The following is a 19,259-nucleotide window of genomic DNA, read 5'->3' as shown; positions in this document are numbered from 1 at the left end:
ATTAAAGAACCTTTCTGGTCTATCCCAAAAACCAACCTAAGGTCACTTACATTTAGATCTCTGCTGGAAGCTTTTCTCTTAACCTCAGCAATAGATCATCTTTTGCAGCCTCTCAGTGGCTTATCCCTGTATTTGCTTTCCCAGTGAATTGGTCCAATTCTATGTAAATAATAGACATTATTTGTCAGAAATTAAGTATTAGCCTGGAAGGAGAATGAGGAAAAGGCTCTGAGGTATTTATCTTAAAAACTGTGTGACATGCACAATTAAATTGCAAGAGTTAAGTATGTACACCTTGGAAAGAAACAGGAATTGGTGGCAGATTGTTGTTCTGAGACTCAAAAGATGCAGACATTAAAGAGGATGAGAAACAGACTGAGTATCAGGGAAAAATCACTTTAGCAATGAGTACTGAACATACATGTTTCTTTTATTCCTTTTAAGCTTTCAATAAATGTGGCATAAGAAGGAGCAAACCTGTCTAACCAGATGACTTCTTAATTGCTGTATTTTGAGATTCATACTAAACTGTATTTCCATTGTTTGGATACTTTTGCCTTTTTTTAGTTGAGACTTCTCCTAGCTGACCAGAACTTACTAGAAGTAACTCTGTACCCTCCTTCAAGCTACAAGGCTCCTACTCAGCATCACTCCCTGCCTTTCCCAGAGGTTTTCTTTCTGCCTTTTCCAGTTACTCTTGCCCCAGATAAGCTGAGAGCATTTTTTAAAAAAATAAAATATGAAGCTGCTCTCTGTATATCTCCAGACTGCTGGTGGTTCACAATGTATGTCTGTTACTAAATGACTGTTATCCTGAAAAATGGTGACTAAGAAATGGCTGGAGAAAAGGGAAAGTAAGTCTGATAATGTGGCTGAGGTCCATTAGCAAGAGTCTGTATATCTTCAGTCAAGATAAACAATATTCTGCTTTTCAGTGCACAGCTTAGAAAGATGAAATCTATTGTGACAGGCTTTATATTTATTGTCTGAAAATAATTGTTACACACTCCATCTGAAATAGCCTTTTGAGTTTAAAGAAAAAACAGTGCACATAATTCATTGATCTGGATAATGCTTAGGTAGTGTTTGTGGGCATCAGTGTGTCAGAGGAAATTCAGATTTAGAAAGGCAGAGTAAGCAACTTTTTTATTGCACTTAATTTGTTCTAACACTTTTGTTAAACATTTTCTCCCTGATATTTTTGCACTTTGAAAGCAGCAGTAGTTCTTCAGCCAGTTCTTCAATGATAAGATACAGACAGAAAACTGAGAAATAAGTTAATGAAGGTCCTGCAATAAAGAGACACTATGATATACATGTATAACCATGTCAGGTAGTCAACATAAAGCCTTAAAAGCCAGGTGTATATTATCAGTTTTCTAAAATGTGACTCCTCGCTCTTGAGAGTGAAAATGCACTGTATTTGTTGTGATCTAAATGAAATTGCATTTGACTGAAACTCGTGCTTTTGAACCTAGAAGACCACTGCAGAATGGGATTTGGGGACAGTGTCCATGAACTGTATAGCAGGGATGAAATCTGTTTCAGAATTTAGTGCAGTCTGGATCTGATCTTTTATGGAGAGAGAGATCCTGTACTATGGATTAAATGGTTTTAAGATTTCTGTTATACTCTGGTAATAAGCCTATGGTTATATTTAAAACAATGATATTTACTCTGTTGCTAAAGGGAGGGATAGATATCTCTTTCCTCTGCATCTTCTTCCAAAAATAATGAAGAACAGTTTAATACCTTCACGCTGCAAATCTTCATTATGGTAGGTGAGGTAAATTCTTATGGTAGTTACCTATCACAATGTATGTGGGTTACATTCATGATGCAAAAGTCATTGCATGTTCCCCTAAAGTTAAAAGAGGAAGAAAAGACCCATCCACAATAATCCTGAAGCAAAGTATGAATTAGGAAAAATAGAAAAATAAATATATAAAAGAGCTACTATTTAGTTCCTGCTCGTGGAAGGGTGCTCTGATGCGTGGAGCCACTATCTTTGAAAGTGTGTATTTCTGGAACTTAAAAATATTGAAATAAATTCCATTAACAGTGTTAAAGAAAATGTTACTGCAGCACAGTATAGATTTCAAATTAAAGAAGAAATTTGTGCAGATTATGTTCTCAAGCTTTGAATGTGATGGGCCCAAAAATTTGGTGGCAAATTATGAAAATTCTAGCATAGCTGTTGGTACAGGTGTAAGTTTCATATGTATGACATAAAGGTTGGGGGCATTACCCCTAGAAAGAGTGTTTATTTAATTTGGAAAAACAAATTTTGGTGCAACAATGTTAGAGGATTTCATATATTATTTTGAGCTGCAGCTTTCAGAAATGCTGCTAAGGATCTTACATTGCAGGTCTTCAATTAACAGATGTGGGTTTTATACTGTTGGTTGGTTTGTGAGTTTTCTTTTATTCACAGCACAGTACATGCCGTTGTGTGGCTGCAAGGAGGCTGGACTGATTCCTGCAGGGAGTCAGAAGCAGAGGGTTGGACATCTTGCTCTTTCCAATCTGCTACCAAGCATAACTCCAGGGAGCATGCACTGTTGAGTGGCTGTAGTTGTGGTGGCTGCTGGCATTGGGAGTATGGCAGAGAAGCTGGAATTAAAATTCTGTTGGAAAGAAAAAAGAGGATTTCATGATGAAAGCCAAGCAGCAGACTAGTCATTTAAATRTTAAAATAATAAACATCTCATTATAGAAGTATAAAGAATATACATGTTAAAAAAAATAGGATCTTATTTTTAAAAGCTAATAAAAATATTCCTAATGCAGAAGAATTGTTTTCTGGGTTTTACCTGGTTTTAAATTAATTTGTCCAATCCTGCCTTTTGCATCCAGAATGACAGGGGAAGAGAACTGGCTGTATTTCACAATCTAGGAAGAAATACTCAGCTGAGATGAAATATATGGGGGATCAAAGGTACTTTTTACCCTTTAGTGGTAGACTGTTCTTGTTTGGAAGTAACATTGTTTTTTTGTGACAGTGTCCAATGTACCAAGTCTGACTGCTGTAACTTTCTGAAATGATGTTAGCCTGTAACAGTAATATACATTGCTTTTCTGTTTGAATGGATTTTGAGACCTAGGGCATATGTAGTGAGAACTAGAGGACTTTGCTGGTAGAACTGTTCTTGCAATAATAGAGGAAAAAAGATGACCAAGGAGGGGCGTAAGGTATAATATATAGACAGACAGCAGAGAGTAAATCTTAGAGGTCAGTCTGTGTGATGGTCAGGAATCATGTCAGAGGATTTTGTTTGTATAAAGGGTATGAGGAAAGGGAATGTTACTTTTGAAAGCTGGTGATGTGTCACAATCTCAAAGTCTGGTTACTTTCGTTTATCCTAATACTGTTTCTGCTTTAGGACTTCTTCTAATTCAGACAATGTTGGGAAGACCTCTAAAGACTCTTGATGYATCATAAACCTCACAGAGATTCCAGGATGATACATATAGAGAGAGAGCTGTTCTGAGTTGCAGGTGGTGTTTTTATTCAGGCAGGAAGGGCAGCTGTTTGATATGTTTAAAAAACAACAGTAAAATTACACTGCATAGTCTTTCAGTTCCTAAAAACTTGCCAGTTGTATACTTGTGTGTATCAGTCAATATTTTGCACCTGTCCTTTTTCTTGCTAAGGCAATGTTGATTTGATGAGTAAGAAAGCCATTACTGCTGTGCAATTTCGCTTTGTATCTTGTCTCTGTGGAGTTATTTTTAAGACCCTTCCTGTTCCTTTGTACYCTTGCTTCTCTGCTTTAGTGTGAACAATCTCACCTAATGAGAGAGCACGAAGACGTGCAGGAACGAACAACACTACGCTACGAGGAACGAATCACAGAGCTGCACAGTATCATTGCTGAATTAAATAAGAAGATTGATCGACTACAAGGAACAACAATAAGGTACTAAAGCGCCCCGGAAACTCTGGGCTAAATTCAGCAATGCAGTGTTACATATGCTGTAAATATAAACTGATAATAACTTTAAGCTATTTAAACYTGTTATGACTGGTACTAAATAGCTGCCTGTAATTAGAGCATGTGTTCTTGGCACAATCCAATGTTCTGTAAGGTTTTTGTGTCATTCCAAGGATAAAAARCACTGTATTCTTGTTGGTAGAAACGTACTCTGCTCAGGCTAGTGATTCCTGTGAAGAACTGCACTGTGCCATCTAGATGTTCCTTTAGCTTAATATACATGTGAAGGGGTCAGTAAGTGATAGCAGTAGCTAGAAAAAGAAAGATGTAGCCACCCAAACTGCACTTCTGTTTTTACTTTTCTTCTGCGGTATCCTACATGCGGCCTAAGCCAGATCACTTCTGATGAGAAATACAAGTCATACGGATTTCAGCAGATTTTGAACTTGTGCTAGCGGTTGTGACAAAACGCAAAATGATACACTTCACATTGTTCTGTTCTTGGAACTGCAAAGCTTGGGGCATTACATTAGGTAGTGACTTGTTACAGTTTTCAAATAAACTTTTGCATTTGACTAGAGGAAAATACTTKTTTTTCCTCACGTGTTTTTAGCCATTATTCTCATCCTAGAGAAGATCAGACTAGAAGAAAGAAGGAGCTTTTTAAAGCTTAATTTGTGGGGATGTATGTAAGCCACTAGAATCTGGGAAATTTCCAGAGAATGTGCAATTAAAGTTGACACCTTTGTAGGTGAAGTTTACCCAATGCTCTTTCCATTTTTGAATTTTTTCTTGCATATTAGTTGCATGCTTCCAAGAAAAAACTGCTGTACCATAAATAATAGAAAATATCATTATGTATGTATACCGTATAAAACTAATGATAGAATCACATGGCATTAATCTTACTTAAAAAAGATAAATATTGCAAAATCTAATGGTCGTAACTGGTGATAGTCATGGTGATATTTTTCAGGTAAAGATGTTCTAATCTGATTTTACTTCTCTGAAAAAATCGCTATGCTTCAGTATTCATTCACGCTTGATAATTCTGCAGTTAAACCTTCCATTCCATTAAGGGAGACATGGAGCTACTGGAGAGAGTCCAGCGTAGGGCTACGAGGATGATCAGAGGGCTGGAGCACCTGCCCTGTGAGGAACGGCTGCGAGAGCTGGGCCTCTTCAGCCTGGGGARGAGCAGACTGAGGGGGGATCTTATCARTRTGTACAAGTACCTGAAGGGAGGGTGTCAAGGGGATGGGGACAAACTCTTTTYAGTTGTGCCGTGTGACAGGACAAGAGGCAATGGGCAGAAAYTGAAGCACAGGCAGTTCYGCCTGASCRTGAGGGGGAATTTCTTCCCTGTGAGAGTGACRGAGCMCTGGMMCAGGYTGCCCAGAGAGGCTGTGGAGTCTCCTTCTCTGGAGATCTTCAAGGGCCGCCTGGATGCAACCCTGTCTAACGTGCTCTAAGTGACCCTGCTTGAGCAAGGTGGTTGGACTAGATGATCTCCAGAGGTCCCTTCCAACCTTACCCATTCTGTGATTCATTTATTTTGTTTAGTCRCCTTTTGTTTCAAAATGGTACTAGCTACCCAACCCATCTTGCTTCCTGGTAAAATTCTACTGGCTGAAAAGGCTGGCTGAAGAGCAAAATATGGGAAATATCAGAGTTGTGCTGATATTTTCTTTGAAAAGTGGGAAAACTCCGCTAAAATTTTGAAAAATATTACTTAATAACCACAAGAGATTTTTGGATGAGTCCTTGGGCCAAGCTAAATGCCAAGTTACATATCAATTATGAAGTGCTGGAATTTGGTGGATGCTGTGAATGTTCTGCCACATCCATTAGAAAAAAAAAAAAAAAAAGGTCAACTCTGGCACGCAGAGTTAAAACTGAGTTTGGTGCTAAGTGCATGCTGCTTCTCACGAAAGTGCAGTTGCTGCTGAGCGGGGCAGACTGTTGAAGACATTGGAATAATACTACCTCAACAGATGCCAAGTCGCTCTTGTGCCCGACCATTTGGTCATATCATACAAAAACTCATTTTGCTCAGACTGCTGAGCAACCTCCTCTTTTTATTTTTGTTCTTGTTTTGTTAGGAAGAACATGTATGAAGTTTGTGGTTTTATTTCCTTTAATGATTGGCGTAACTTGTGTTGTGGCAGCCCAATAACTTGTTTTTTGGGGAATGGAAAAGGGATGTTCTTCCTACAAATGGCAAATAGRTAGAACTGGAGAGATTCCATCCAGTTTATAAAGATAACTGAAAGAAGGGATATTAATACTTCCTGCTGGGACTTTCTGTAATTTTACTTTAGGATCTTCTTGCATCATTCTTTAAAAGATGTAGCATCTTGCAGAACAGGGATAGTGTAATTGCTCAGGTGTGACTCATGGTGCTCCACCCTTGGCTGTYGGGGATGTGAGCTACGGAGCTGGAACAAAACAGTTCTGTGAGAAAGAGTCCTGGGAAAATGGCTAATCTAGGGCCTCAGTACTTACAGCTTTCTGCTAAATCAGAATACAAGAGGGATTTTATTTTTAATTTTTTTAGTATGACTCTTGGATATTTGCAAGATTACACTGAAATAAGGCTTTGCTTGTAATATCACAAAATACAGGCTTTCTGTAGGGCTTTAATCTGTTTTAACTACAGAATAAAGTGTCTCCTCAGCACTGACGCAGAGATTGTTCCATATTTTCATGTATAGTTTTTAGGCTGTAAAAATAAACTAACATGCAGCCAGATGTACTGCTGTTTTATGACATTCTTAATGGTTCCTCCCAATAAACAGAAATATTCTGGAAACAATTAGATAAAGCCAGAGCTTCACAGAGAGAATTTGACTATATACTTGAAGCCATAGTATCTTTAAGTTAGCATCTATTGATTTGAGGTAAGCAAGCAGCATAAGCAGCAAGAGTATTCAAGTCAGAATAAGCTATTAGAACAGCTTGAGAAGTTTTGGCAGGTTGAATAAGCTAATTAATGTTGTCCATTCAGTTCTTCTTTTTTTTCTTTAAGAGCATTAGGTGATCTCAGGGGGATTTACACAGCTTGCAGTGCAATGGCTCTTGCTTGCATGGTTCAGCAAGTACAGCTGTAGAAGAGAGCTTTAGTCAYGTCGATGTCTGTGTCTCTTCGCAGGTATATTTGATAAGCTATTCTTAATAACCCGAAGGGAGTATTTTAGAAATTTCTGGTGATATTCTAGATTTGCTAGGCATTTCGTAGGCACAACAAGTTCCATGTGTGCTATGTTTTTCCAGCATTCCCTAATGCAAATGAAGTCATGACGGTTATGGGAGCAAGCCAACATTCATCTGCAGTTGTCTCATCTCCCTGCTGTTGCTCTGGACCCTTCAGCTGATTTGGAAACTCACCCTCACTTGGAAAAAAAAAAAAAAAAGGAAGAAGAAAGAAAAAGAGAGAAATCCAGCTGTAACTGATTAGGGCTAAAAGAGTTTCATGTACAGTGCAAGTAGACTAGCTTGCTTACTTGCTTAGATCTTGAAGMCTCCTAATGCAGAATTTACGTTCTGTGAGTTCAAGAAGATAGCAACTTGGGGATGGAAGGATGCTGAAAAGTGGTCCACTGGGATGAGGATAAAACTGAGTAATCTGAAGTCATAAACCTTGGTTCTGTTTGCTCTTGGAAAACTGTAATTGGATGACCCCGTTTCACTGTTCTGGTCTACATTATTGGGGAGGGATGGGAAGAGGTGGCTTGTATTTGGCTTAAATTTGTTGTAAAACTCAAGTCACAGAGTTTCAGTCAACTTCTGAGCAAGACAATTGGGGTGAAGAGTCTGATGYTCGTGCAGAGAAAGTGCAGGCTCTGAGCTCCTGTTAATGTATCAAAAGGAGGCAGGTGGGAAGGTTCCCCCTAGTTCTGCTGTACGCCTACCTCCTCTTCCTCTCCAAGTGTGCACAGCTTATAAGACAGTCAAATGGAATTTCCCAATTGCAGCAGTCCTATTTGTAAATATTTGGATATAAAGGATACACCCTGATGACATAACTCTGAAACACACACAAAAAATTTACAAACTGCATAATAGTGTACTAACAGGGAATTATGTCTTTATCAAAGGTGAATATTCCTGACTTCAGAAGCTTAGGTTATTGCTGTAAATTGATTCAAGCTCAAATTCTCTTTTTTTTTCCTTAATTATGTAACTGGCTGGAAAAATTATCTATAATCAATCCARTTATGCAGAAATAACTTAGGCCGGTCACTGACAGTCTTCCCTAGATGTCATCTTGGTGTTCAGCAAAAGTAAAAGGGGGAGAGAGATCAAATTGCTTTACATTCTAAAGCAGCTGGTGTTTGGGTACATCAGTGCAACTCTAGAAGTAATAAGCAACAACACCGGAAGGGCATAGCCTCTCTTGCTTATTAGTGCCTGCTAAGGGTTATTTGAAASAGTTGTTGAGAATTTTGTAGCTCATTGCTGCAAAACCATTAGTCTGGAATTGCGGCTTTGAATCTGAAATAAAACGTACTCAGAAAATAGGTTGTCTTAGGATTTGTGAGGAGGAAGGAGAGTGAACAGACTACAGCATCAGAAGAAATAACACATGGCACTCAGGTGTACCTACACGGTGACCTAGAGGTGTGCTTATAGCTTCTGAAGCGAAGCTAGGTTGAAGCTGTGCGGATTCCATTCAGACAGCGGGGTGGGTGCGAGTGCTGGCCTCAGCACGCAGCGCCCAGCCCCGCCTGTCTTCAGGGACAGATTCAGTCCCCTGCTGTCTCGAGTGTAGTGCCCTTTGTTCACAGCTAGTTTAGGGAGAGGTCAAGTGTGTATACACAGGGAGCACTCAGTCCGTGGGCTGCAGTGCACGTGAACCTGTAGTGTTCTTTAGCTGAAGGTCTCAAAATGCTTTAAAAAAATAATTGTTAAAYGGTTGTTGAAAAACGGCTGGCACCTGAAGTATGAAATCATCCAGTGCTTCAGACCTCAGTCTGTGCCCTAAGTGGCTGCAGGTGGAGGAACCAATTGACCTTGCTGTTGCTTACAGAAATGGATTTCTGATCTTTCTAGACAGGTCTTGAGACTTAGAAGCATGCATTCATCGAAAAACTGGCTTCTGAGTTGAGTCCACAGAAAGGTGCAAGTGCTACCACATAACATACTTTTCAAATGCCCCAAGATACTGAGAATCCTTTAAAATGAAAAAAAGAAGACAGCTAGACCTTCTTGTAAAAGAACACAGCTAGACCAAGCTGTGTTGAGTTTTAGATGGAAGAGTTTTGCAATGAGAGCCAAAAGGAGCGTGGTGAGAACTGACTGTTTGTGTATGGCAGGCATCATTTTCTGATCAGTGCAGCCTCTCATCCTTCTGCAGAGGTATTTAGATTTTAAGATGTAGGACTAATTGTAGAGAAGGCTGATGTATAAATGAAAAAATGAATTACCTTCAGACCCCAAAAAAATGCAACTCTTTGAGTACACAGTAATTGTTTTTGTCTGAAGCTAATTATTGTTGGCTTATATTGTGGTTAATAATTAACTTATTCATAGAACATTAACTCATGCTTATGTGTCTGTTACTCTGTTTTAATTCCTGCTATTCATGATTTAGTTCTCACACTTTCTTAAACATGTATTGCGTAGCACCTTAAAGACAATGCTTTGATCTAAGTCTCAACCAGTTGCCCTGCATATTTTTCTTTAATAATTGTTGCTAACTGCTTCTGATAAAGTCCACCTTTCCTTGCACTAGAGCAAATGAAAAGGTTAGAAGAGCATAGTTGTTCCTAAAGAAATTACATCGCAGTAGCTTCAGAAACCTTGCTTGGCTGAAATTCCCTTTTTTGAATTGTCCTGGTCAGTTGTCACCTCGTGGCTGCTTTGATAGAAGACTTTTTTTTTTCAATCAGTGTTCTTGTGTGTATGGGCTATATTCTCTGCTAATTTGCCTGGTGAATCCACTCAAACCTTCAGGCTAAATCCTGCAAAATTTCTGCATGAAATACTCATCACTGTACAGTGCACTCACAGCAGATTTGGATTACAAATTACTGCTCCTCCCAGTTGCAGATCCCCAGATAGGTCTTTTCGGTTTCTTGCTGCCTCCAAATCCAGACAACTCCATTCTCACACTGTGCTTCTTATCCACTCTTCTGCTTAAACTGTGGCAAAATGAACTTCTGCACTTGACTTAATGTGTAAAAAAAAAAAGAGAGAGAGAGAGAGAGAGAGGGAGAGGGAGAGAGAGAGAGATGTTTGCTCGCTTATCAGAGGGCCTCTGCACCTGTATAAACTGATGATTTTCTCAGGTTCAAAATAATCATTATAGAGGTAAAATTTATTTTTCTAAGTCAAATCAGCAAGTGGATCAAAAGAAGAAAAATATTTACAAATGTTCTCAGGCAAAGCAATTATTCATTTGCTTATCTTCTTTCCCAGTGCTTTGAATACTTCATGTGGAGACAGGAGGGAAAAGCCCTAAGTTTTTAAGCTCATTAGCTTTAGCTAGTCTTCTATGGCCTAAATTATTTTGGTAGAACCAGCTTGACAAATAACAGTTAGAACCCAGGTAATTGAGGCTGTTAGTTTCTCAGTAACTGCAGCAGTTTGATGCTGTACTCGTTTCTCTCTTCTCTTGCTTTTGAGAAATGAAAACCTGCCTGTCCCTGGGAGAACTTGGATGCACACGTGTAGGTGCATGCAGGTGTATGCTTGCTTAGCACATGAGCCTATAGCAGGCTCAAACTGAGAGACAGACCAAAACCTGTTATTGCAAGTCCWCTCTGGGGTCACAAGCTGCCTGTGCAGATTAAGAWTAGTCAGATAGGAGATACTGCAAAGCAATTTATATCCTTCTTGCACATGTCACTTATACATATATGAAAAAAAGCCCCAAGTTCCACTCATTGTTCAGTTGTATGGTGATCTGGARTAATAAAGACCTTGGGAATAAAGAAATTGAAGACAGACACAAGTGGTTATTACTGGTGTAGAGCAGGGGAAACTGCTTTGTGGTTAAGGGTACAAGTTCTTCTCGATCAGATGGATGAAACCTTGTTACCCTCTTGTGGATTGTATCCTTGCTCTGATTACAAGTCTGAAATAAGTGCCTTTGTGCTCTCTCCCAGGGAGGAAGATGAGTATTCGGAGCTGCGGTCAGAGCTCAGCCAAAGCCAGCATGAGGTCAATGATGACTCACGCAGCATGGACCAGAATTCTGTTTCAGTACCAGAGAATCAGTCCACCATGGTCACTGCAGACATGGGTGAGTTGCACTTCTTAGTAGACGTGATGCTTTCTAGTAGTAGAAAGACATCCTATCATTTGACATGCCAGTCAAACATTTAGTGAGGAAATAGAGAAATGTAGGCCGTGTTAATCAAAACAAATGTTAGAACTTCTGCACAGCTGTGAACTTGCATTTGAAGTAATCTCCATGCCTTCGTATGGATTAGGTACAGAGTCTAAAAGGGAATGATGTCTTCGGGACAGATTATGAATTTTGGGGAGAAAGGGGCAGGGGAAGCTATGCACATCCCTGACCTCTGTACCAGTGAAGGAGCCTTACCCTGGAAAGGAATTGCAGACTAACTAGAAGTTGGAGGAGAAGGCCTGGGGAATGGAACTATCTGTCTAGTCCTTCTGCAACCTCATTATAAAAGATGTCTTTAGTTTTTGAAAATTGAGAGCCCTTTCAAAGAATTGTATGGAGATGAACTATTCAATTGGATTTACACTAGGGTAAATCTGACCTAAGCCATTCAAATACAGCGCAAGGAGAGACAACCTCCAGACAATCTGTAAGTAATGTTTTGTGGTTAAGAACTAAGAGGACAAGTATCTTTTCTTAAGAATTTCATCTGTTTTAGCATCCAGGCACAATTATTGATCATTTGAAGAACTTGCAAGTACAAAAAAGTGGTCATAATCCAAAAAAGCACATGATTGTAAGATAAGCATAAGCAGATGTTAGGCCTTAAATATGATAAGGTTCTAACTGTCTGGATACAGTTGCAGCCACAGTTAACTACAGGCCAACAGACTCTGGTGACACTGCSACCAACTTCTGGAATTCTCTTCAGAACATTATTTCTCTTAATTTAAGTATTTAAAAACAAATAGTTTGTCTTCCTTTTCTTCCCTAGGTAACTACTTGTGCACTTGGGAGCTTCTTTAGGTTGACAGCATACACAAGCAGTATTTTAAGGAATTGTTGAAACAGCAGAGTTAATCCCTGCTGCAGAACTTGTGGTCCTTAAATGTTAGGCCATTAACTTGATGTGAGGCTTTGATGGTTATAATACAACATGGAATATTTGCTTCCCTACATTTGATAAACTGTATTGAAGCAGCTTCCACTGATTTAAAGCAGTGCATTTCATTAGTGTGAATATTTTACTGTTTTTTTCCAAAACAGTACTTTCTAGAAGAATTGACCTGAGAACAGGCTGACCCTTGGGCATAGTATTTGCTGCCCTYAGGTGCAGTATAATAACTTAGAAAATATGTTACTATTGTAAATAACCATATAAAGCAGAGATTTTCTGTATTACTTCATAAATTGGAATATATGACACCAAATCTGGAACTACATTTGCTCATAAATGCAAGACCTGCTACAGTACRTTTGTATTTAAATGTCTTGAATTTCTAGGAGCACTGACAGAGCAATATTAATAATAATATAATAACTGTTTCATCTTTGGAGTTGAAAGAATTTTTAGATATTTAACAATCGATTATATGCAGTCAACATTTTGCTAGAGGTTTTTATATTCTTAAAAACTGAACACTTCTGCTTTCAAAAGTAAATACTTAAAGTTTCTAGTTGAGCAGATTCTAACATGAGTTCTTTTTCTTTTTTCTTTGACAAAGAATTTCAAACTAATTAACTTTTCAGCGTTTATTTTGTGGTTGGAGGCTTGATTTTGTTCCTCATGGGATGGAGCTGAAGTAGAGTTTGCATGCATTAACAATAAGTTGTCATTTTAAGTTTCTGCTAATGGTGGGAAACATGGAAATAAGATGAAATATAACAGCACAAAATAAAAAAGAATGTTAGCCCTTGGGTTTCTTTCATTTATCCATGTTTGCCTTCTATGTATAGTCTCTTTTTTGAGATTTTTCCCCCCGATATTTGTTTGAAGCTAAATCCTTGTGTGTATGTGTATTTTATTTTTATTATATTTGATATATTTATGTGCATATATAAAATATATGTATAATATGTATGTATAAATGGTAAATAATCATGACATAATAACAGTATGTATGGCCTTGCTTATTGCATTAATGGAATGAACTTCAAGGACTTAGAAAATACATTACTATGTCATGATACAATAATGCATTTAGGTATGCTGTTCTACTCCTATAAGCAATAAAGCATTAAGAGCTAAAACTATTAATCCTCTGTTATATCTTGCAGAGCTCATGACTGGGTTTTACTAGTTTTCTGAGAGAAATGTGCGCCTTTAACGTTATTGTAAGCGCTTATTTTTCAGGGGAAAAAATGGTACTGCAGAGCGAAAACTTAGTATACGTGGTCTTGTGTGAAGGTGGTTTGTTAAAATGGGCAAAATGTGTGTTATGCAAGATGTTCAAGAGACTACAGAATTAAACAATATTAAAACTCATTTGAGTGGTGTATATCACAGATGCTTAATTGTTTAAAAAAAAGAGTTAAGGGATATTTTTTATGTTGTTATTACAGCAGATGGGTGATTGTTAATCAGGAGCTACATTCAAGAGTAATGTTTTGTGTGTGTGTTGCCCATTGACATTTGTTATGTGATACTGTGACTTTTTTTTTTGTCAGCAGTAGTTTCATATATATGCATACTAGCTTGTAGAGATAGACTTGTGGTAATGAGTTTACACTTACTTACTTTCTGACCATCTTTTCCCTGTCATTACCTAACTCTTTCAGTCTTCTGTTGAATGGAGATTTTTCAAGGCATTCTAAAATAATGTGTTGTCTCATGCATATTAAGTTTTAGATACAGTTCAATGCCAAACTCCTTTAGGCCACCTTAAGAACCTCAGCTATGAGGTTTGTATTTGGAAATTCTGACTGTAGTGAAACGCTTGGAGCAGTATTGTAGAAATAACACCCTGCAGCAAGAGAGCCTGCCACTCTTTTTAATTAGATACAGGAACTGATGATGTGCTGCTGTCGCATGATGCAGCACTTCTGTACTGTACAGTCAGCAGTTAATGTAAAAGTCCTTTTAATCAGTAACCTAGAAATAAATACTAACTAATGCATTTGAGAGASAGCATAAAAATGAATTCTACCATGTGTCTGCCTTAGGAATTACTACTATGTGTTGCCAAATGTGAGCTTAAGAAAGATAAAAATAAAGTGAGTTAGCAAGGTCGGGAGCCCCCCTTGTTTTTTTACAGAAATGGCAATGCACCAGGCACCGGAAAAACTTTGCCTAAGAGCTACAGAGGAAGTGATTTTCTACTCCTTTTTGTAGTCAGATAGTGTTCTTGTGTATGTTGATAATAAGCTGTGGTACGGAACAGCAAAAAACAAAGAGCTCTTACAAGTCATGAATGTTCTGCAATTAAGTCTAAAGAAAAAATAGGTGAAAAATTGAAACAAGGGCTCTAAGATGGCTGCTGTGGATCTTTCTTGTAAACACAAAGATTTTTGAAATTGGGGGGTTCCAAATTGGCACCACAAAAATTTATYGGAGAAACATCAAGTGATAATGTCATTGAATGTACTGGATGGAAGAATAGTCGAATTTCCAGAGAAAAACCTTTGAGGGCAAGAAAATGAGGATAATAAGGACTGAAGGGCAGAAAGAGTAACAAGAAAGAAATTGCATAGACTGTTAGCATGTYTTGCCACTCAGAAAAGAAAGCTTTCTGAAGTAAGAGTGAGCACTTCAGATAAGCAGAGGGAGTGTTATTTTTCAAGCTGGAAGTAACTTGTGATTTGAGTTGAGGTAGTCATGGTATGTAAGCCAGTCAGCTGATGAAGCAAAAATGTCAAATCACCTTTACAGGACATACCTTTAACAAAAGAAGTGTTTAGCAGTTCTGCAGCAGGTACTTCCTGAGTTAGTTTGTTGTTTCACTGAGTCACTCTGTTCCCAACGAATATGTGTTCTTTTTATTTTGCAGATAACTGTAGTGACTTGAATTCAGAACTGCAAAGAGTGCTGACAGGTCTGGAAAATGTTGTCTGTGGAAGGAAGAAGAGCAGCTGCAGTTTATCTGTAGCAGAAGTGGATAGACATATTGAACAGCTCACCACTGCCAGCGAACATTGTGATCTAGCCATTAAGGTATTGATAACGTTAATCACTAAATGCAGTGAATACCTTGCATGAGATATGATAATATTCTGCAGAAACAGCACTTGATTTCCAAACATGTCAAAGTACTTTGCAGAAAATCAACTCTAGCTCATAGTATCTGTTGGATAGGTAGTCATATACCTGTTAGTACACTAAATTATCCAAGGCACAGGAGGAACTACTAGTAGATTTTTTTAGTCTCAAAACAGAGATGTGTTTTTCTCATCCTTACTTCAGAGATGAGAAACTGAAGCACTCAGCAGTTAATTTCCTTTCTGAAGGTTATCCAACAAATGAGTTGTCACTTGCTCAAGGTCACACAGCTAGTCAGAGACTGGTAACTGAAACTACAATACATAATGCTTTCTAAAGTCTGAGGATAAAGAGGATTTGAGGATACAAGAGGCAATGGGCAGAAACTGAAGCACAGGAAGTTCCGCCTGMATGTGAGGAGGAATTTCTTTACTGTGAGAATGACAGAGCAGTGGACCAGGTTGCCCAGAGAGGTTGTGGAGTCTCCTTCTCTGGAGATATTCAAGGCCCGCCTAGATGCAACTCTGTCTCACATGCTCTAGGTGACCCTGCTTGAGCGTGGGGGTTGGACTAGATAATCTCCAGAGGTCCCTTCCAACCTTACCCATTCTGTGACAGAAAACGCTGTAAACTACATGTAAATTGTGGGTTTGCTGTCTTACAATATAAAGCTAGTATTTAACACAAAGCATGGAATGATAGATTAATTCTAACAAGATAAACCAGCTGCAGAAACAAGTAATTCAATCAGTATTTGTATTTATTGTGCATGTAACAGAATAGTAAAAGGAAAACCTGGTAACATATGCAGTGAAGGGGTTGTAACTCAAAGCCTTAAAGCAAGAGAATAGTAAGGTGCCTTACTAAAGAAAGGAAAACAGGCGAACAACATTTTTTGTGTCAGATGGAAAAGCAGCAGTGACTCATTTATCTAAGAGCAAGTGTACTGATATTTTGCTCTTGAAGTGGTGAGGTCTGTGACCATTCTGAACTGCTCAGGCCTTTGGCATACTGTGGGGAAAGGTTGGCTCTGTTCCGGGGGATGTCTGAAAAATATAATTGCCTGTGAAGAATGTAATGTTGGGTGGTAGCTTGGTGGATGTATGTATGTAAGACAAAGAGAGAGACTTTGGAGTCTCTTACTTTTTCTGGAGATTTAGGATAACTTACTTTCAGTACTCAGTATTCACCAAGAAAGAGATTGTGGATCTTAGAAAGCAAATTGAGATTGGTCTGTGCGTAGTCCACAAAAACTCTGAAGTGAGAAGAGATGAGAGCTTTTGCAGGAAGTGGATTCAGTAAAATCACAAAATACCTGCCAGAAGCTTAGTTCTCAAGCTTTTTGTTTTAAACCCACTGTTTACTGTTGATTCAAAGTAACTACAATCAAAGCTTTATCGGTATAAGTAACTGTCAGCAGCTTCTCCCCAATGCAAAATACAGTCCTTTTCCTTTTTGTGTGATCTCTCCATGCACAGCTATTTTGTTGCCTATGGAAAGGGGAGGCTTCCTCACTGCTTATGCAGTAGAGCCTGGGATTGTTTGCATTGGACAGGTGATAGCATGCAAAGGATATTAACCTTTCAAAAAGATAAGAAAAATCTCTGATGTGCTCAGATTATGAGTTGTAGAAGCATGTCACTGTTGTGTTTAATGTGGCAAATACACGCAGAGCTGCTCTGCAATTCCAGCTATTGCTGCAGGTTGTTTCTGCTTTCCTGCTTCTGCAAAGTAAGAACTGAGTTTTTTTAAATGCATAAAATTGTGTATGGAAACCTGACACGTTCTGATATTTAATCTTCTGCTTTTACTGTTGATAATTTTCTTCATTGGTGAACTAAGGTATCAGTGGTTTTGATGTTTTGAGTCYTCCTGCTTTGATTAGATTTTATTGTTGTTTTTAATGTAGTTTCTGGTAAATTTGTTGCTGATTTTTATATAAATCAAGTGAYTGTAGCTAGCTCAAGTGCTTCTGCCCTGCAAATAAGAAAAGACCTTTGACTGAGCAGAGCATCTTGATAAACTGCAAAGTTACAAAACTTCCGTTTGTTTAAGATGATTTACACAGAATTGACTGGTTAATGTTTAGGGTATTTAAAAGAATAAGTGTTAAAYACAGTACTGATACTTAACAACAGCAAACTTTAAAGATGAAAAAGCTGTATATACTTCTCATCATTAACCATTTAGAACATGAGAACAGTTGCACTGGGTTAGACCAAAAGTCCATCTGTCTGGTAGCAGAAGCTGATGGAAAGATGATATTGATCAGGACACACATAGTATAGTCATCTTCTTCCATACATGCTTCCAGCAAGATGTGGGTTGGGAGCCTCTTCAGCCAGAGACACCATCTTTGTGCCTTGTAGTCTTGGATAGATTTTCCTTCTGTGATCAAATCTAATGACTTTTTTAACCCACCTAAATTATTCGTATCCATAATACCTGTAAGCAATAGCTTCTACCATTGACTTATGCCATGTGAAAAAAGTACTATTTTTTTCTTTTAAACCTGATCCTTCCTGATTTTATGATATTATGATATTACCATATTGATATGATAGTATGATATTATGATATTTTGTCTGTAACACAACAACTTGGTGAAGAGACTGAGGCAGAGAGTATGGACGACAGACACGGTCAGAGACAAGACTGGAATCACCATGGTAAAACATCCAGCCCTATGCTTATAATTTTGCAGATTAGTCCTATAATCTGTGAAATTACACTTGGATTTATCTGCTGTGCAGCAGCATGCCCAGTGTAACTGCTCTGTGCCACTGTTTTGAAGAAAAAAACAACAGCAACACAGTAGCTTGCACAGATATATCTACATATGATACTTCTTGCTTTATTTCTCATGGTGGATGTAGCATGTTGGTCATGAAACCATAGCAGTATTTTAGTCAGCAAAAGCATGTTGATCCCATTGAAAATGTGGGAGTATAGCAGCAGAAAGGTCCCTCAGCTTTGTTGAGGACCATAGGCATCCAGTAGTGTGACTGTCAGACCCATGCTGGTGTAGCTGTGTGGACAGATAGTAGCAACGGAGGGTCTGGAGAAATAGCAGCTTTGTTTGTCCTCTGTTGATATCTCTGCAGCCTTGAAGCTCTCTTACTTTCTCCTTGTGAGTCTTCCTCTTTCAGTATTGCTGCAGGCTTCTTATTGACGAGAGCACTGTGAGGAGGAGCAGAGGCTTAGGAAACGGAAGGGCTGAGAAATAGCAACGGTAGGAAGCCAGGCCCCATGCCCTGCACGTACAACCAGAGGCCAGACTCAGGCTGCTGCTTTCTGTCTGTTACTCTGGCAGGGAAGCAACATTGCTAGCCCGTGGCAAGGAGTCATTAATTTGTTTTAAAGTGCTTTGAGAAAAAAGTTGCTGGGATTACTGACATTAATCATGTCTTACTTTCATAAGACAGCTGGTTTGTGTATAAAGGATCCCTCTGCTTTCATATTAGACAGTATGAAAATTTTTAATAAAGTGACAGTAATGAAAGTTTTTAATAAAATGGCTGACCGTAATTTTAGACAAAAGAAGCAAAGTAATGGTGTTGGGAGGGGAGATGTATGCATATAATGCTATATTTGCCCTTTACACATTTTTGTGCTGTGTACCATTAGTCTTGTTTAATCACCTTAGTCTGGTTCTTTCTGTTTTATGGTGACTGTATTTTTGCAGACAGTAGAAGAAATTGAGGGCGTACTAGGACGGGACCTTTATCCAAATCTATCTGAAGAGAGATCTCGATGGGAAAAGGAGCTAGCTGGCCTGCGGGAAGAAAACGAGAGCCTCACCGCCATGCTGTGTAGCAAAGAGGAAGAGCTGAACAGGACCAAGGCCACCATGAACGCTATTCGTGAAGAGAGGGACAGATTGCGCAGAAGGGTGAGGCCAGCCAACCATCTTAACACTTCATAGAAAAATGGTTCTTTTTGCAGGGGACAACTGAGTCCTTCTAGTCCGAGTAATTTTGCCATTGGAACAGTCTGC

At 38.6% G+C, this 19,259-nt stretch overlaps 1 protein-coding gene across 8 annotated transcripts in view; it reads left to right on the top strand.

Annotated features, from left to right (window-relative positions):
• Nucleotides 1-19,259, top strand: part of MCC (MCC regulator of Wnt signaling pathway) — a 209,081-nt gene that overhangs the window by 140,103 nt on the left and 49,719 nt on the right. For all 8 annotated transcript variants that reach the window (XM_085305365.1, XM_085305364.1, XM_085305368.1 and 5 more), the window contains 4 exons: nucleotides 3,778-3,920; nucleotides 11,045-11,181; nucleotides 15,054-15,217; nucleotides 18,948-19,154. In XM_085305365.1, coding sequence (XP_085161491.1) covers nucleotides 3,778-3,920; nucleotides 11,045-11,181; nucleotides 15,054-15,217; nucleotides 18,948-19,154 — 651 coding nt within the window. The remainder of the gene's footprint in view (nucleotides 1-3,777; nucleotides 3,921-11,044; nucleotides 11,182-15,053; nucleotides 15,218-18,947; nucleotides 19,155-19,259) is intronic.

The sequence above is a fragment of the Rhea americana genome, unplaced genomic scaffold, assembly GCF_003343005.1.
Source record: "Rhea americana isolate MKP2758 unplaced genomic scaffold, rheAme1 scaffold_22, whole genome shotgun sequence".
In the NCBI taxonomy this organism is placed as follows: Eukaryota; Metazoa; Chordata; class Aves; order Rheiformes; family Rheidae; genus Rhea; species Rhea americana.
The sequence above is the reverse complement of the archived record's forward strand: the minus strand, read 5'-3'. Positions and strand labels throughout refer to the sequence as shown.